The 13,056-nt window shown below is 43.4% G+C and overlaps 1 protein-coding gene across 6 annotated transcripts in view; it reads left to right on the top strand.

Moving 5' to 3' along the window:
• The window catches only part of DPF3 (double PHD fingers 3), a 215,570-nt gene that overhangs the window by 187,149 nt on the left and 15,365 nt on the right, over nt 1-13,056 (top strand). For all 6 annotated transcript variants that reach the window (XR_010601049.1, XM_005284599.4, XM_065595311.1 and 3 more), the window contains one exon: nt 11,650-11,762. Coding sequence is in view for 5 of the 6 variants with exons in the window: in XM_005284599.4 (XP_005284656.1) it covers nt 11,650-11,762 (113 nt within the window). In the remaining variant the exon portion in view is untranslated. The remainder of the gene's footprint in view (nt 1-11,649; nt 11,763-13,056) is intronic.

Genomic DNA, 13,056 nt, shown 5'->3' with positions numbered 1-13,056 from the left:
CCTTCCGTCCAGGCTCCTGTGCCGCACAGGGCATGATCACACCAGTGCCCAACCCCTTAATCAGCAAGGGCTTCTATTTCCTGTACTTTCTCATCCCTAAAAAGGGAGGAGAATTCCACCCCATCCTCAGTCTCCAGCTACTCAACACTTTCATTAGGAAAATCAGTTTCCATGGGGTGACACTCGCTCCCATCATACCCTCCCTCACAGCTCTCCACATGAAGGATGTGTGTTTTCACATTGACGTCCATGCGGCCCACCACAAGTTTCTTCGCTTTCGTGTGGGCGACAACCACTGCCATTTCAGAGTTCTCCTCTTCGGCATTGTGACAGCTCCAAGGGTCTTCACCAAAGTCTTTGTGGTTGTGGCAGCCCATCTAAGACAACTGGGGTACTCTGTGTTCCCTTACTTAGATGACTGGCTTCTGGTGGCACCATCCCTCTCAGAGACGACATTGGCCATCTGCGCTCTTGGCATCTGTATAAACGAGGAGCAATCTGTGTTTGTCCTGAGGTGGACAGTCCACTTCATCGGGGCATGCCTAGATTCTGGGACAGCTCAGGCCTTTTCCTGCCCTGATGTCCCTAGTGGCAGCTCTATGCTGCAACCCATGCACCATGGTGTGCAGCTGTCTCTGCCTCTTCAGCCACATGGCGGCCTGCCCCCATGTGACAGCACAGACCAGCCTGCACATGCGCTGTCTACAGCTGTGGCTCCTATCAGTCTGCAGACTCCACATCGACTACCTGGATGTCCCATGTCTGGTCCGGGCCTCCCTCGCCTAATGGATTGACCCCTTCAAGGTGCTGATAGGCACCTCCTTCACGACTCCTGTCCCAACTGCCACCCTCACCATGGGTGACTCCTTAGCCAGTTGTGGTGCCCACCTGGATGGACATGTGCCCCTATTCAGATTGTCCACCCCCCGCGTCCTCCTCCTTGTGCTGCCGGACCTCCTCACGCAGGACCAAGATGGAGTCCAACATCCCAGCCCAGGCCTGCTTTGCCTCATGGCCTTGTTTTTTGGATGTGGCTTGCACATAGACAATGCTTGCTCAACACCAGTGTGGCACATACTTATGCTCAGCAGATGAGCTTCCACACGGGCATGCTATGCAGCGAAATGGAAGTATTTTGTCTCCTGGGCGCAATGCCACCATCTCCCCTTCAGTGATATCTCTGTCCCTACCAGCTCAGTCCACGTCCACTTGGCAGCGCTTAGTGCCTTCCTCCCACTCGGTGTTTATCCACCATCACCCGCTTTCTGAAAGGGTAGATGAACAGCTTTCCACTGCTTCTTAAACCTACAGCCTCCAGGGACCTCAATCTTGTACTCTCTGCCCTCACCAGACCTCCCTTTGGGCCCCTGCTATGTGCTCCCTCTCACAGTTATCCATGAAGGTTATCTTTCTCGTGGCCATCACTTCTGCTAGATGGGTCAGCAAATTGACGTCCATGATGGCCGAGTTTCAGAATAACCATCACCCTAAGTTTCTCCCGAAAGTGATTTCGGAATTTCACCCCAACCAGTCCAGCCACCTCCCAGTCATCCATCCCAAGCCACGCCACTCCGGTGGACAGGACCCTGCACTCATCAGATGTCCGCCACGCACTTTCGTTCTATCTTGACAGAACCCGCACCTTTTGCACCCCTGCACGCCTTTTTGTAGCCGTTGCAGAGAGGTTGCAGGGCCAAGCCTTCTCTTCACAGCGCATATTAAAATGGGCCTCTACATGCATAACAGAGTGCTATGGGCAGTCTAATACCCTGCTGCCCAACAGGGTTAAGGCCCACTACACGTGGGCACATGCGACCACCTCCACCTCCCTGGTTGACATCCCCTGGCATGACATATGCCGGGCAGTGACCTGGCACTCCGTGCATATCTTCACTGCCCACTACACCATCACCCAGGGAGTGGCGGAAGACACAGTTGTGGGCCGGGCCATCCTGTAGACGGCAATACCTCTTGCTTCCTCGCATCCGCCTCCACGCTGATCACTGCTTGATACTCACCCACGTTTGGAATACATATAGGGACCATCAGTCGAAGAAGAAGAAGAGGAGGTTACTTACCTGTAACTGGAGGCGCTTTGAGATGTGTGGTCCCTATTTGTATTCCAATACCTGCCCACTGTCCCCTCTGCTGTGGTCTGCGCTATTCAAAAGTAAGAGGGTGACTAAGGGTGTATCACCCCGCATGGCCCCTTATAACCTTGCCTGGCGCATGAGGCAATGTATGATGCATGTGTGGGTCAACCGATACTGCTACTGAAAACTTCTGGCTCCGGTGCCTGGCACGCATGTGCACCTGCATTTGCAATACAGATAGGGACCACACATCTTAAAGAACTTCCAGGTTTCAGAGTAGCAGCCGTGTTAGTCTGTATCCGCAAAAATAACATGAGTACTTGTGGCACCTTAGAGACTAACAAATTTATTTAAGCATAAGCTTTTGTGGGCTACAGCCCACTTCATCGGATGCATAGCATGGAACACACAGCAAGAAGATATTTATACATACAGAGAACATGAAAAGGTGGAAGTAGCCATGCCAGCTGTAAGAGGCCAATCAATTGAGATGAGCTATCATCAGCAGGAGAAAAAAAAAACGTTTGAAGTGATAATCGAGATGACCTATAGAAGGTGTGAGGATACTTAACATGGGGAAACAGATTCAATTAGTGTAATGACCCAACCATTCCCAGTCTCTGTTTAGACCTAAGTTAATTGTATCTAATTTGCATATTAATTCAAGTTCAGCAGTCTCTCTTTGGAGTCTGTTTTTGAAGTTTTTTTGTTGCAAAATTGCCACCTTCAAGTCTGTCACTGAGTGGTTAGAGAGGTTGAAGTGTTCTCCCACTGGTTTTTGAATGTTATGATTCCTGATGTCAGATTTGTGTCCATTTATTCTTTTGAGTAGAGACTGTCCGGTTTTAAAGAACTTCCAGTTACAGGTAAGTAACTTCCTCTTCCCAATTGTCCAGTGAGACATACAGAACTTGTACCCTGAGGTCTAGCTCAAAATACAGAACTCTCACATTATGACATTTTATGTATATTAAAGTGATTTTAGGTAATTTTAGAGCCTTTTAAAATCTATTAGGTATATTACGACCTGTACAGCTGGACTATGTGTGCTAAGGAAGTCTAGATTTACAGGGGGAAAGATTTTTAGAAGTACCAATAAAACCATTTTAAAACACTCTAAAGCATTTGAAAGGTATTTGTGTGTAAAATAGTGGCATATTCAGAAGACATGGTGGTTTGAGGTGGGATAAACCTTTTACTGGCACTCTTTTGATTTTGCTGGAATAATTCACTCATTGCTTTGCCACTTGTGTGTTATGCAGGTCATCCCAAATTATTACAAATAAATCTTCCAGAGCACATCCTTTTAGAATGAATTGTTTTCTCTCTCTCTCGGCTAAGTGTGTGTGTGTGCGTGTGTGCATCCCTCCCCCGCGCAGATATGTACATAATGTTATAATATGCACATCCTTTGAGACAAATTTTGCTCTCAGTTAATTCTACAGCCAAGGTGCTTGGCTGTAATAGCAGAATTTACCCCAGTTGATGAATTCCTCATTTTCTCTATAAATATCTTACAGGCTTAAACACATTTTCCTTACATCTCTGGTCCTTTACCATTGGCAAACATTGATTATTTTCCACAACACCTGTATTTATAATGGAGCTGAAATTAACATATCTATTTTTTACTTCATTATTTATGCAACATTGATGAATTATGATAATAATTAGCACTGGTAATTTCATCAGCTCTATTAATAAAGACCTTGCACCTATAACACCTTGTCTCCACAGATCTCAAAGTGCCTTACGAACATTAACAAATTATGCCTCACCAAACTCCTGTTACAATAATTAATGCCATTTGACAGATGGAAAAACTGAGTCAAAGAGGTTAAATGGCTTGCCCAAGCTCTCATTGGAAGTTTGTGGCAAGGCTGGGCACAGAACCTAGAACTCCCAAGTCTTTGCTGTTTGTTTTAGCTACTAGCTCGTGATTTCTTTTTGATCAGAGGTTTCCTGGGTGTTAATTAATGGGGTGAGCTCACAACATTGTGGTTTTTTTTTGTTTGTTTGCTGGTCGGTCTTGTACAAATAGTGGCAGGTATTTTTTTTGACACTTTTTAATGCCCAGCAAGTTCTGGATTTTTTCCCTTTAAAAATATGAATAATTGATAGCAGATTGGTTCAATTAGTATAAACAAAGAATCATTAAAAAATATGGCCAGTCATGTCGGAGGTTTTGCCTTATAAGAGAAGGGCTTTGTCTATCCTTCACATTTTTACCTAAGCTTTACCTAAAATTGCAAGCATTTCATGCATGCTAGCACTCTCAGGGTACATATGGGGTTGGTAGCCCTGGTGGGAAATTTTAAGGGAAAATGTGTAGGATAGTCAAGGCTAGAGAGAGATCTGGCTGGTTGGCTTCCTAGGGTACAGGATTTTCAAAGAATTGCTTCAGGTTGGGAGGTATTTAGCTAGGAGACTCACTCCCATAATGATCATTGGGATTTGCATGACCACAGTCCTGCACAACACTTGGAAAGCATATGAACGAATACAGTGAAGCCTGCACTATGGACTAAACAACCACTGTAAAACATCCCTAGCGTTTCCAGGAGAACTTAAAATATAGACCACAAGCCAATTCTCCTTTCAGTTGCACATGTGCAATTCCCATTGACTCCAGCTGGAGTCATACCTGCATAACTCAGAGCAGAATTTGTCCCAGTGTCTATTATGCAAGAGGTTTTTGTTGGCTCCTTGGGTGACCACTTAAACCAGGGTTCATTCTATTTGATATTCTTTGTAATTCAAATGCATTACTTCACTGGAACTGGCAGTACCTGGGAGCAAACTACCATCTCTTCAATGCAGTTGCCTACACCTCCCAAGTGCGAGGGCATCAGAATATCTTTTTTTTTTTTTTTTTTTTGCTTTGTCCACACTGGTCAAAGAGAAACTATGGAGTGAGGAATGGTGTGCTCTGCTACAGCTGAATGGCCTCAGATCCCCATCAATGGATGGAGTTAATTCCTTCACAATTACTGGCATATTGGAGCTAGCTGACAGAATCAAGATGGCCTGTCTATTGACTAAGGCCACCAGAACCCTTTAAGGCCCATTCTGTAGCAGAGCAGCATTTGGTCAGCAGCATCTGCAGCACCGGTATTGCCTGCCTGCAGAACGCCTACTATCGCTCGGTAGGGGGCAGCAACGTGCGTATTCATATAGTGACTCCATTGAAAGAAAAGGGCAGATTTTCTCACTGTTATGTCACCAGGAGGCAGAAATAAGCTTTTTTAGTGCCTTCTTTTCCCCTCCCTTTCTTTAATAATAAAATATTGGCCGGTTGTAACAATATCCAGCACTGATGCTTTTAAGTTTTCAGCTTATTTCAAAAGGTGAATTCAATTGTGGTCTGTTCTGTGGACTTGGAGCCAGAAACTCCTGAGTTCTGATCCCTGCTCTGACACATTCTTTCTGTGGGCTTGGGCAAATCACTTAATCTCTCTGTGCCCCAGCTTCCCCCTCTGTAAAATGGAAATAACAGTACTTCCCTAATACACGGGGCTATTGTGATGATCAGTGAATTAGGGCTTCATCCTGAAAACACTTAGGTGCATGAATAGTCCCACTTAAGTCACTAGGACTACTCACATGCATAAATATTGGCATGATTAGAACTTTAGTATTTTGAGAAAGAGCTCTGATGATAGAAAGGGCTATGGAAACACCAAGAATAAATACCCAGTTTTTCCAAGTCTTGCAAATTGATCATGAGTTTTGTGACACATGGTGCTTTTTCTTAAAGTTCCAGCTCCTGGAATCCTGTGATTATAGAGAATTTCAGTTTTCTCATATTTTTATGTTTCTAGCCTTCATGGTTACTGAGGAAAGCTTCAGAATGGGACCTTGAGAGACAAACACCAGAATGCAAATGAAAAGAATCCCAACTTTATAATTTTTTAAAGAAATCTTATACATTTTAAGACAATCTCATAATTTTGCAGGGCCTGACTCATGATTTTTGAAAGCCTGGTTTTGGCAATACTGCACATGTGTAAGCATTATAAACTATATCTTTAGACAGACAAGTGAAGACAGAATCTGTACTTCCATGCTACCCCCCATTAAAATTACAGCTTGCCCTTTTATTTTCAGTAATTGCTCTAATTCCTTGTAATAACAACACCAGTTATATCAATGCTGATTCCATCATAGCAATATGAAGGGCTTGATTTCTTCAGTTACTTTGCCCATGGAATTTCCATTACCTATATGGGGTGGCTGCAACATTGGACATTCTACCTGTACCATCTGTCTGTGGTTGTTTAAAGACCTGAATAGTTTATGGACTACTGACAGAAGGTAACCAGGATCCCCATGGGTTTTCATTCTGCCATTGATTGAAACAAAAACAAACAAACAAAAACCCCACCACACATACGTGGTTGAAGAAAGGACTGAAAAATACCATAATCTTGTCTGTCAGTTGCACTGTATGCTGATTATATGTTCCTTTTGAAACTGGGTGAAAATCCCTTTTGCTTAGCATAAATATTTTTAGATTTGTTTCTTTTTTAAAAAAAAGGAAGCTGGTGCTTATTGTTGTCTCAAAATCATCTCTGCGATTGAAAAAGATTATTGATTGGATTGTTAATTTAAACAGTCTGTGGTGGTTGTGACAGTGCACATGGTTACAATTAACCTTGCGATGCAGAATTCATTATTGAAGAAGCACTAATGAGCCATTCTAAGGTCTGTACTGATCGCAGAATGCCTGGATGCAGCAGATCACTATTGGCCGCAATGTCATTCCTCGTCTTTAGTGTCACACAGTCTGTGAGGGATGGAGAGATATAAAATATTTGTTAAGGTATTTGTGTTAAAATCTTCCTCTCTACTAGCCTATACTAGCATTGTGTGCATACCCAGTAAAATATTTCTGACATGATCTCTCCTACCCCCAAATCAGCTGTCTACTGGATGTGCTGTAAGATCAAGCAACATGACATTTGAAGCAACATTGGGAGAACTATAAAGTACTGACCATGTGGGCCTCAGCCACAGAGTTCAGATCCAGATCTGAACGTCCACAAAGATGGCAAGTGTTCATTCTGATTTGGAGTTCTGATTCAGGGCTATCTATGCATTAAACTGGTTGCTTACAGCCAAGGGCTTACTTGCTGTTACCTTCCTTAATGCAGGTTTGGCTGTTTGTGTTGTTTATAGCATTTGTTCCATAGCGAAAGTTATCATTAGAGTGCAGTTATGGTCTGTTAGAAAAGTGACTGTGTGAACCTTTGACCAAGCTACTATCTGTGTGCATTTTAGCATTCTGTCTATTGACTTCAAGGACACAATACATTTGTGCTACTTCTTCTTCCTGTTAGCTTGCAGAGCTCATATGGGTATGTGAGACTGAACTGGAGTCTGTTATAATCAGGATTATTAACTGAGTTTCAACTGCAGAACCTTCACTGCACATCTCAACCTACCCTAAATACAGTTTTTCACAGGATTGTAGAACTAAAAGTATTTCTAGGCAATCACAACCACAGACATGGTGCAGTAAAACCTTTATAGCTCCCTGTCACACACAGCTCCACCACATCTGTCATTTAGGCCATTTCTTGGGCTGCTGTTTGTGCAAGCCTTTTTAGAAACATCTGTAATTGCAAAACAGGCTTTTTCTGTTATCGCTGTGACTCTACCAAAATATGTCTGTCAGACTCAGGTTCAGTTAGGCTCTTCCGCTCTTAACAGGGGGAATGCCAGAAGCTGCTCTGCTCTGGAGCTCAGATGCTCTGTGGGAGCATAGCCACAGGAACTCTCTGCTATGGAGTTTCCATTGTGTCATGCAGATAGGGTGACCAGACAGCAAGTGTGAAAAATCAGGACGGGGGTGGGGGGTAATAGGAGCCTATATAAGAAAAAGACCCAAAAATCGGGACTGTCCCTATAAAATCGGGACATCTGGTCACCCTACATGCAGAACACAAGGCCGGTCTAGAGTGAAGCTGGAGAGCCAGAAAGGAGAGCAGGGAAAAGAAAACTCATTTGACTTTAATGCTGTGAACGGTACATTGACACATTTTCCAAGTATTAGAGGGCCTGATCTAACTCCCAGTGCAGTCAGTGGCAATCTTTCCGTTGACTGCAGGAGGAGTTGGATTGGGGCTATGGTCACAACAAAGGAGGGTCGGGAACATGAATCAGAACCTGACTTGGAGACTGGAAGGACAAGTATCCATGAGACAATCTCTTTCTTCAGAAAGTGAAGAAACTCTGGTCTAGCAGAGAGAGCTAGTCCTAGGGATGTGCAATCATTTGGCCACCTGTAGTTGCCCCTTCGACATTCACAAAATTTCTGGACAGGGCATGGTGGGCTGCATAAACTGGCACCCCTTGCAGGTGACTTCCCCTAAAAATAGGCCAGACTGGCACTGCTAGTAGATCCGACTAATGGGGAATGTTTTACAATCTCCATTATCATTATTTCCCCAACTCAGCCTAGCCAGCTTAAAGTGGCTGATTTCTTGTAGGCCTTGTGGCAGATGTGAGTCTTGAGAAGGGATTTAAAGGACAGGGAGGGGATCCATTGGATGAGGAGCAGCATGTAAGAAACTGCAAAGATGTTTTGGGGAGTAGAGAAGTAGGTGGTCCAGGCTGGTCTCATTGGCAAAGAAGAAAAGGGCCGGGGTGACGTGATAAAAGACAAAGAGTCCTGTGGCATCTTATAGACTAACAGACGTATTGGAGCATAAGCTTTCATGGGTGAATACCCATTTCGTCAGACGCATACCCACTTCGTCACCCACAAAAGCTTATGCTCCAATTCGTCTGTTAGTCTATAAGGTGGCCCAGGACTCTTTGTCGTTTTTTACAGATCCAGACTAACATGGCTACCCCTCTGATACATGATAAAAGACAGACATAGATAAGGAAGGAGGGGTAAAACTGGGAAGGGCCTTGAAAGTGGGAACAAGAAACTTGAACTTCATGTGGTGTAAGAGGGGAAGTTAATAGAGGGATTCGAAAAGGAAGAGGATGTGGCCAGAAGAACAGGCAAGAAGTACGGCTTTAGCAGCTGTGCTCTATATGGACTGGAAGAAGGTGATGTTGGTGTCAGGGAAGCTGAAGAAGAGCAGGTTACAGTACTTATGGCATGTGGTGATGAGTGCCTTGGTCAGAGTTTTTGAGTCTGGACAATAAAAAGCAGGATTCTAAAAACATTATGGAAGAAGAATGGAAAGATTTGGAAACAGTCTGGATATATGGGGCAAAGAGAGGGAATGATTCCTGGGTTATGGGTCTGATTGCCAGGCAGGATGGAGATGTTGTCAAGAGTAACAGACAATGCAGGGTTTGTGTGTGCGTGCGTGTGTGCATATTGAGCCTTAATTTACTTTCTGTTAAATTTTATTCCATTCCTCCCCGTGCTGATTTCATGTGTGACTGAAGCTAGTAACTCTGTGATTAGTGCATGGGGTCCCTGTCTGAGTGGGTTTGCTTGATATATCCCAGCACTGTGCAGCCTTTGTGGACATCAATTAGTTGCTGTTGCAGTGAACTCTTCTCTTACATGTTGTGTGGTGTGCTTGTTCAGATTACTGACATTAAAATGAACTTCTGTTTTTGCCGGGAGTTAACCCTGGAGGACCAACCAAGTGTCATGTCATGTTCTGCAGGTGCCATCTCAGCAATAATCCCCTGAGTCACTCTCAGTTAGAGATGAGCTCAAGTCACAAAATCTGTGTCTGGACACCTCATAGTTCAGGATGTGCAGATCCTTGGTTTTGGTTTGATCCATCATAACGATAGGTGCCGTTTGCAAAATCTGGATCTAGTTCTGTGCTGAGATTCTTCTTAGCCAGGGTTTTGGTCTGGGCCTGTCACTACTCTCAATGAGACTGTTTATTCCAGCTCTTAAGAGAATAACATTAACAGACTCTGACACTGATTTCTCCTTCCTTTAATACTGCCTCCCCTTTATGTTCTGTTCATTTCTTAATTTATGAACATGTATTTTACCACTAGATGTCCTTAGTTCTCACGCCGATCCCACACTAGCATAACCAGAGACCCAGAATCCTACAGCAATTGGTGACTGTATAATAACTGATTTATAAGAAGGGCTATTCTCTGTCAGCATTATTGGGTTACCCAGCCACTGAGAAATCATTTACGTAACTGCTGAGAAAATACAAGCTTCCAAATATGGTATACTAATTATGGGAAAGTACAACAGAAGGAGAGAAACATTGCTGAGGGATTTGGTAGTGAAAGGTACATTCTCACATGCACATTTGTAACCAGTAAGGAATGACAGACCTTAATTTCTTTACTAGCAAAATATCTTCCACTTTTCTACTCTGACCACCTTCCTACAAATGTTCCTATAACAATGAAGTTAAAAGGCTTTTTTTCTCTCCCTATTGATAGCTGCCCAATAATAGCAGGTGTGCAAGAGGCAAAAGATTGTGTATTTGTACAATATTCCTGAAGATGTCCAAAACAACATTTTGTGTGTGTGTGTGTGTCTTATATACATACACACACACTTCCTTTATATATCACTTTCTCCCATGCAGTATGCAGTGTTAATACTTGTATGTACAACAGAGGGGTGAAAAACGTAATGTTTTCTGAGAAGGAAGACCATATTTAACTCCAGGTGACCAAAGACTGTTTCAACCTTGAATGGTGATCTTTGGGTATAGTACTTTAGTTCAGTGGTGTGGCTTTTTTTCTCTTGTTCTGTTTTGCAGAAGGAACACTCATCCTACCTTGGTTTGCTTGTTTGTTTATATTTTCCCCCTCCAGAAAGCCCATTGCTGACCCCGCTACCGTGGTACTGCTGTTTCACAAAGCTGGAGTCGACACGCATGTAGGGGAGAGGGTTGTCACTCTGGCAATTTGTCCTTCCCAAATAGATGTGACTGTTTTGCTAGCTTTCCCTTATTTATTCCTTTTGGTTAGTTCGTTTGCGGGAGTTGGTGGCTTTTTGTTTTTGTTTGTTTTTAACCTGGAGGGTTAGCTATGCAATTTGGTTTCTTCTCTGCCAACCAACTTGAGTAGCACAGAGCTCTTAAAAAAACCACCCACTTCATGCTATCCCTTGTCCCTTTTCCATACCCTGCTGCTCCCACTCAAGCAAAGTTTACAGAATCACTCTTTTATTTGTAAATCTTTGGACAGTGGGAAGGGAAGCTTTGAAAAGAGGAATAAAATCTCATTGCAACCAAGTCCTTCAATCAGGGTGAATTAACTGCCAGTTAAAACATAATTTCATTCCTATTAAGATGGATGAGTTCCCTCTGAAAGTGGGAGCTTCTGATTTCTTTCTTTCTCTCACTTTTTTTTAAAAATGTTTTTAAGAGCTCTGAACAAATTACTGCTTTGCCAATGGGGAACTGGGCAGGGATTACTCTGATTTTTTGTGTGCCCAGCAGCGAAAGGGTTAATGCCTGCTTTCCTCTTCGGTATCCGCTAGTTGCAGCCCATGTTGTGATCAGTCCATGTCCATGTGCATTTTGTCCCCCAATTTAATAACAAGTAATTAAAAAAGTAAACAGTAATAATGACAGTCCTCTCCAATTTTCTCCAGGACACCCTACCTGCCTGCAATTCACCACAAACATGACGGAGGCCGTAAAAACCTATAAGTGGCAATGCATTGAGTGCAAATCCTGCAGCCTTTGCGGGACCTCTGAAAATGATGTGAGTTGGTTTTTTTTAATGTAAATTAGTGCTAGTGAAAGCAACTGCAATGACTGCCCTAGAATACTGTCCTGTGTTTCACTACAAAACTGTAAAACACTGGCAGCAGCGATGGGTCACTCCTCCATTGCTCCTTCAGTATACCTGAACCCTGACTTGGAAAGAACCTCTCTAGTCCAGTTGCAGTAACTCATTTAATCATCTGTCTCTCCTGAGATTATCATGGGTGCCATATAAGGCCAATTTAGATGATAGTATTTGTGATTTGGACACTTGTGCCATAGAAACTGGACTGAAGCCACAAACCCAATGTCACATAGGTCATTGAACAGCTGTGATCTGGGCTGGGTTTGAATGGGTGGTGGTATAGAGATGGCAGGTCTATCTCCTATTACTAATCTCCCATTGTCACCCAATTTGAAGCTCATATGAACTTCAATCTTTATGATAAAACCCAAAACCATGGAAACATTCGGGTTGGAAGGGACTTTTTATTGATAATCTAATCTATTTCCTTTGCTTCGTAGCAAGATAAATGTCAAGCAGCTCTCTGGATTTTGTTTTTAGCAATAAAACAGAAAAATCTTAAGAATCTGGGTGCATTCTGTTTTAAGAGTGAAGGGGGGATTTTCAGTGCAGTATATGGGTGTCACCCGCCCGAACATAGTTTTTTGTGACAATGTGAAGAGCTACAGTCCTCATGATAAGAACAGTTCATTTACAGACCCCCCTCACTAACCTGCTGAACTTTGCAAAATTTGTCCAAGCTGGAGAGTAAAAGGGTCCTGGCAAGAGGGGATGCTCTGGAATAGGTAACACCAGAAATGATCAGAGGAATGGAGAACCTACCTTTGGAGAGGAGACTTAAGCTTGGCTTGTTTAACCTAACCAAATGAAGGCTGATGGGAAATAAATCAGTGGGATAAGCACCGGGGAGGGAGCGGAGTCATTTAAGTACTGAAAGGGCCAGTGCTGAAAGAAGAACACATTGGATATAAACTGGCCATCAGCAAGCTTAGGCTTAAAATTAGGTGAAGGTTTCTGGAACAGCCTTCCAAGGGAAGCAGTGGGGGGCAAAAACCCAACTCGTTTCAAGACTGAGCTTGATAAGTTTGTGGAAGAGGTGATATATTATTGAGACTGCCTACAATGGCATGTGGTCCATCTGTGGCTGCTAGTAGCAAATATCCCAAATGGATGGAAATGGAACACTAGATGGGGAGGACTCTCTGTTACTACAGATAATTCTTTCTAGAGTCTCTGGCTGGTAGGTCTTGTTCACATGTTCAGGGTC

This window comes from Chrysemys picta, chromosome 4 (genome assembly GCF_011386835.1).
Source record: "Chrysemys picta bellii isolate R12L10 chromosome 4, ASM1138683v2, whole genome shotgun sequence".
NCBI lineage: Eukaryota > Metazoa > Chordata > Testudines > Emydidae > Chrysemys > Chrysemys picta.
The sequence above is the reverse complement of the archived record's forward strand: the minus strand, read 5'-3'. Positions and strand labels throughout refer to the sequence as shown.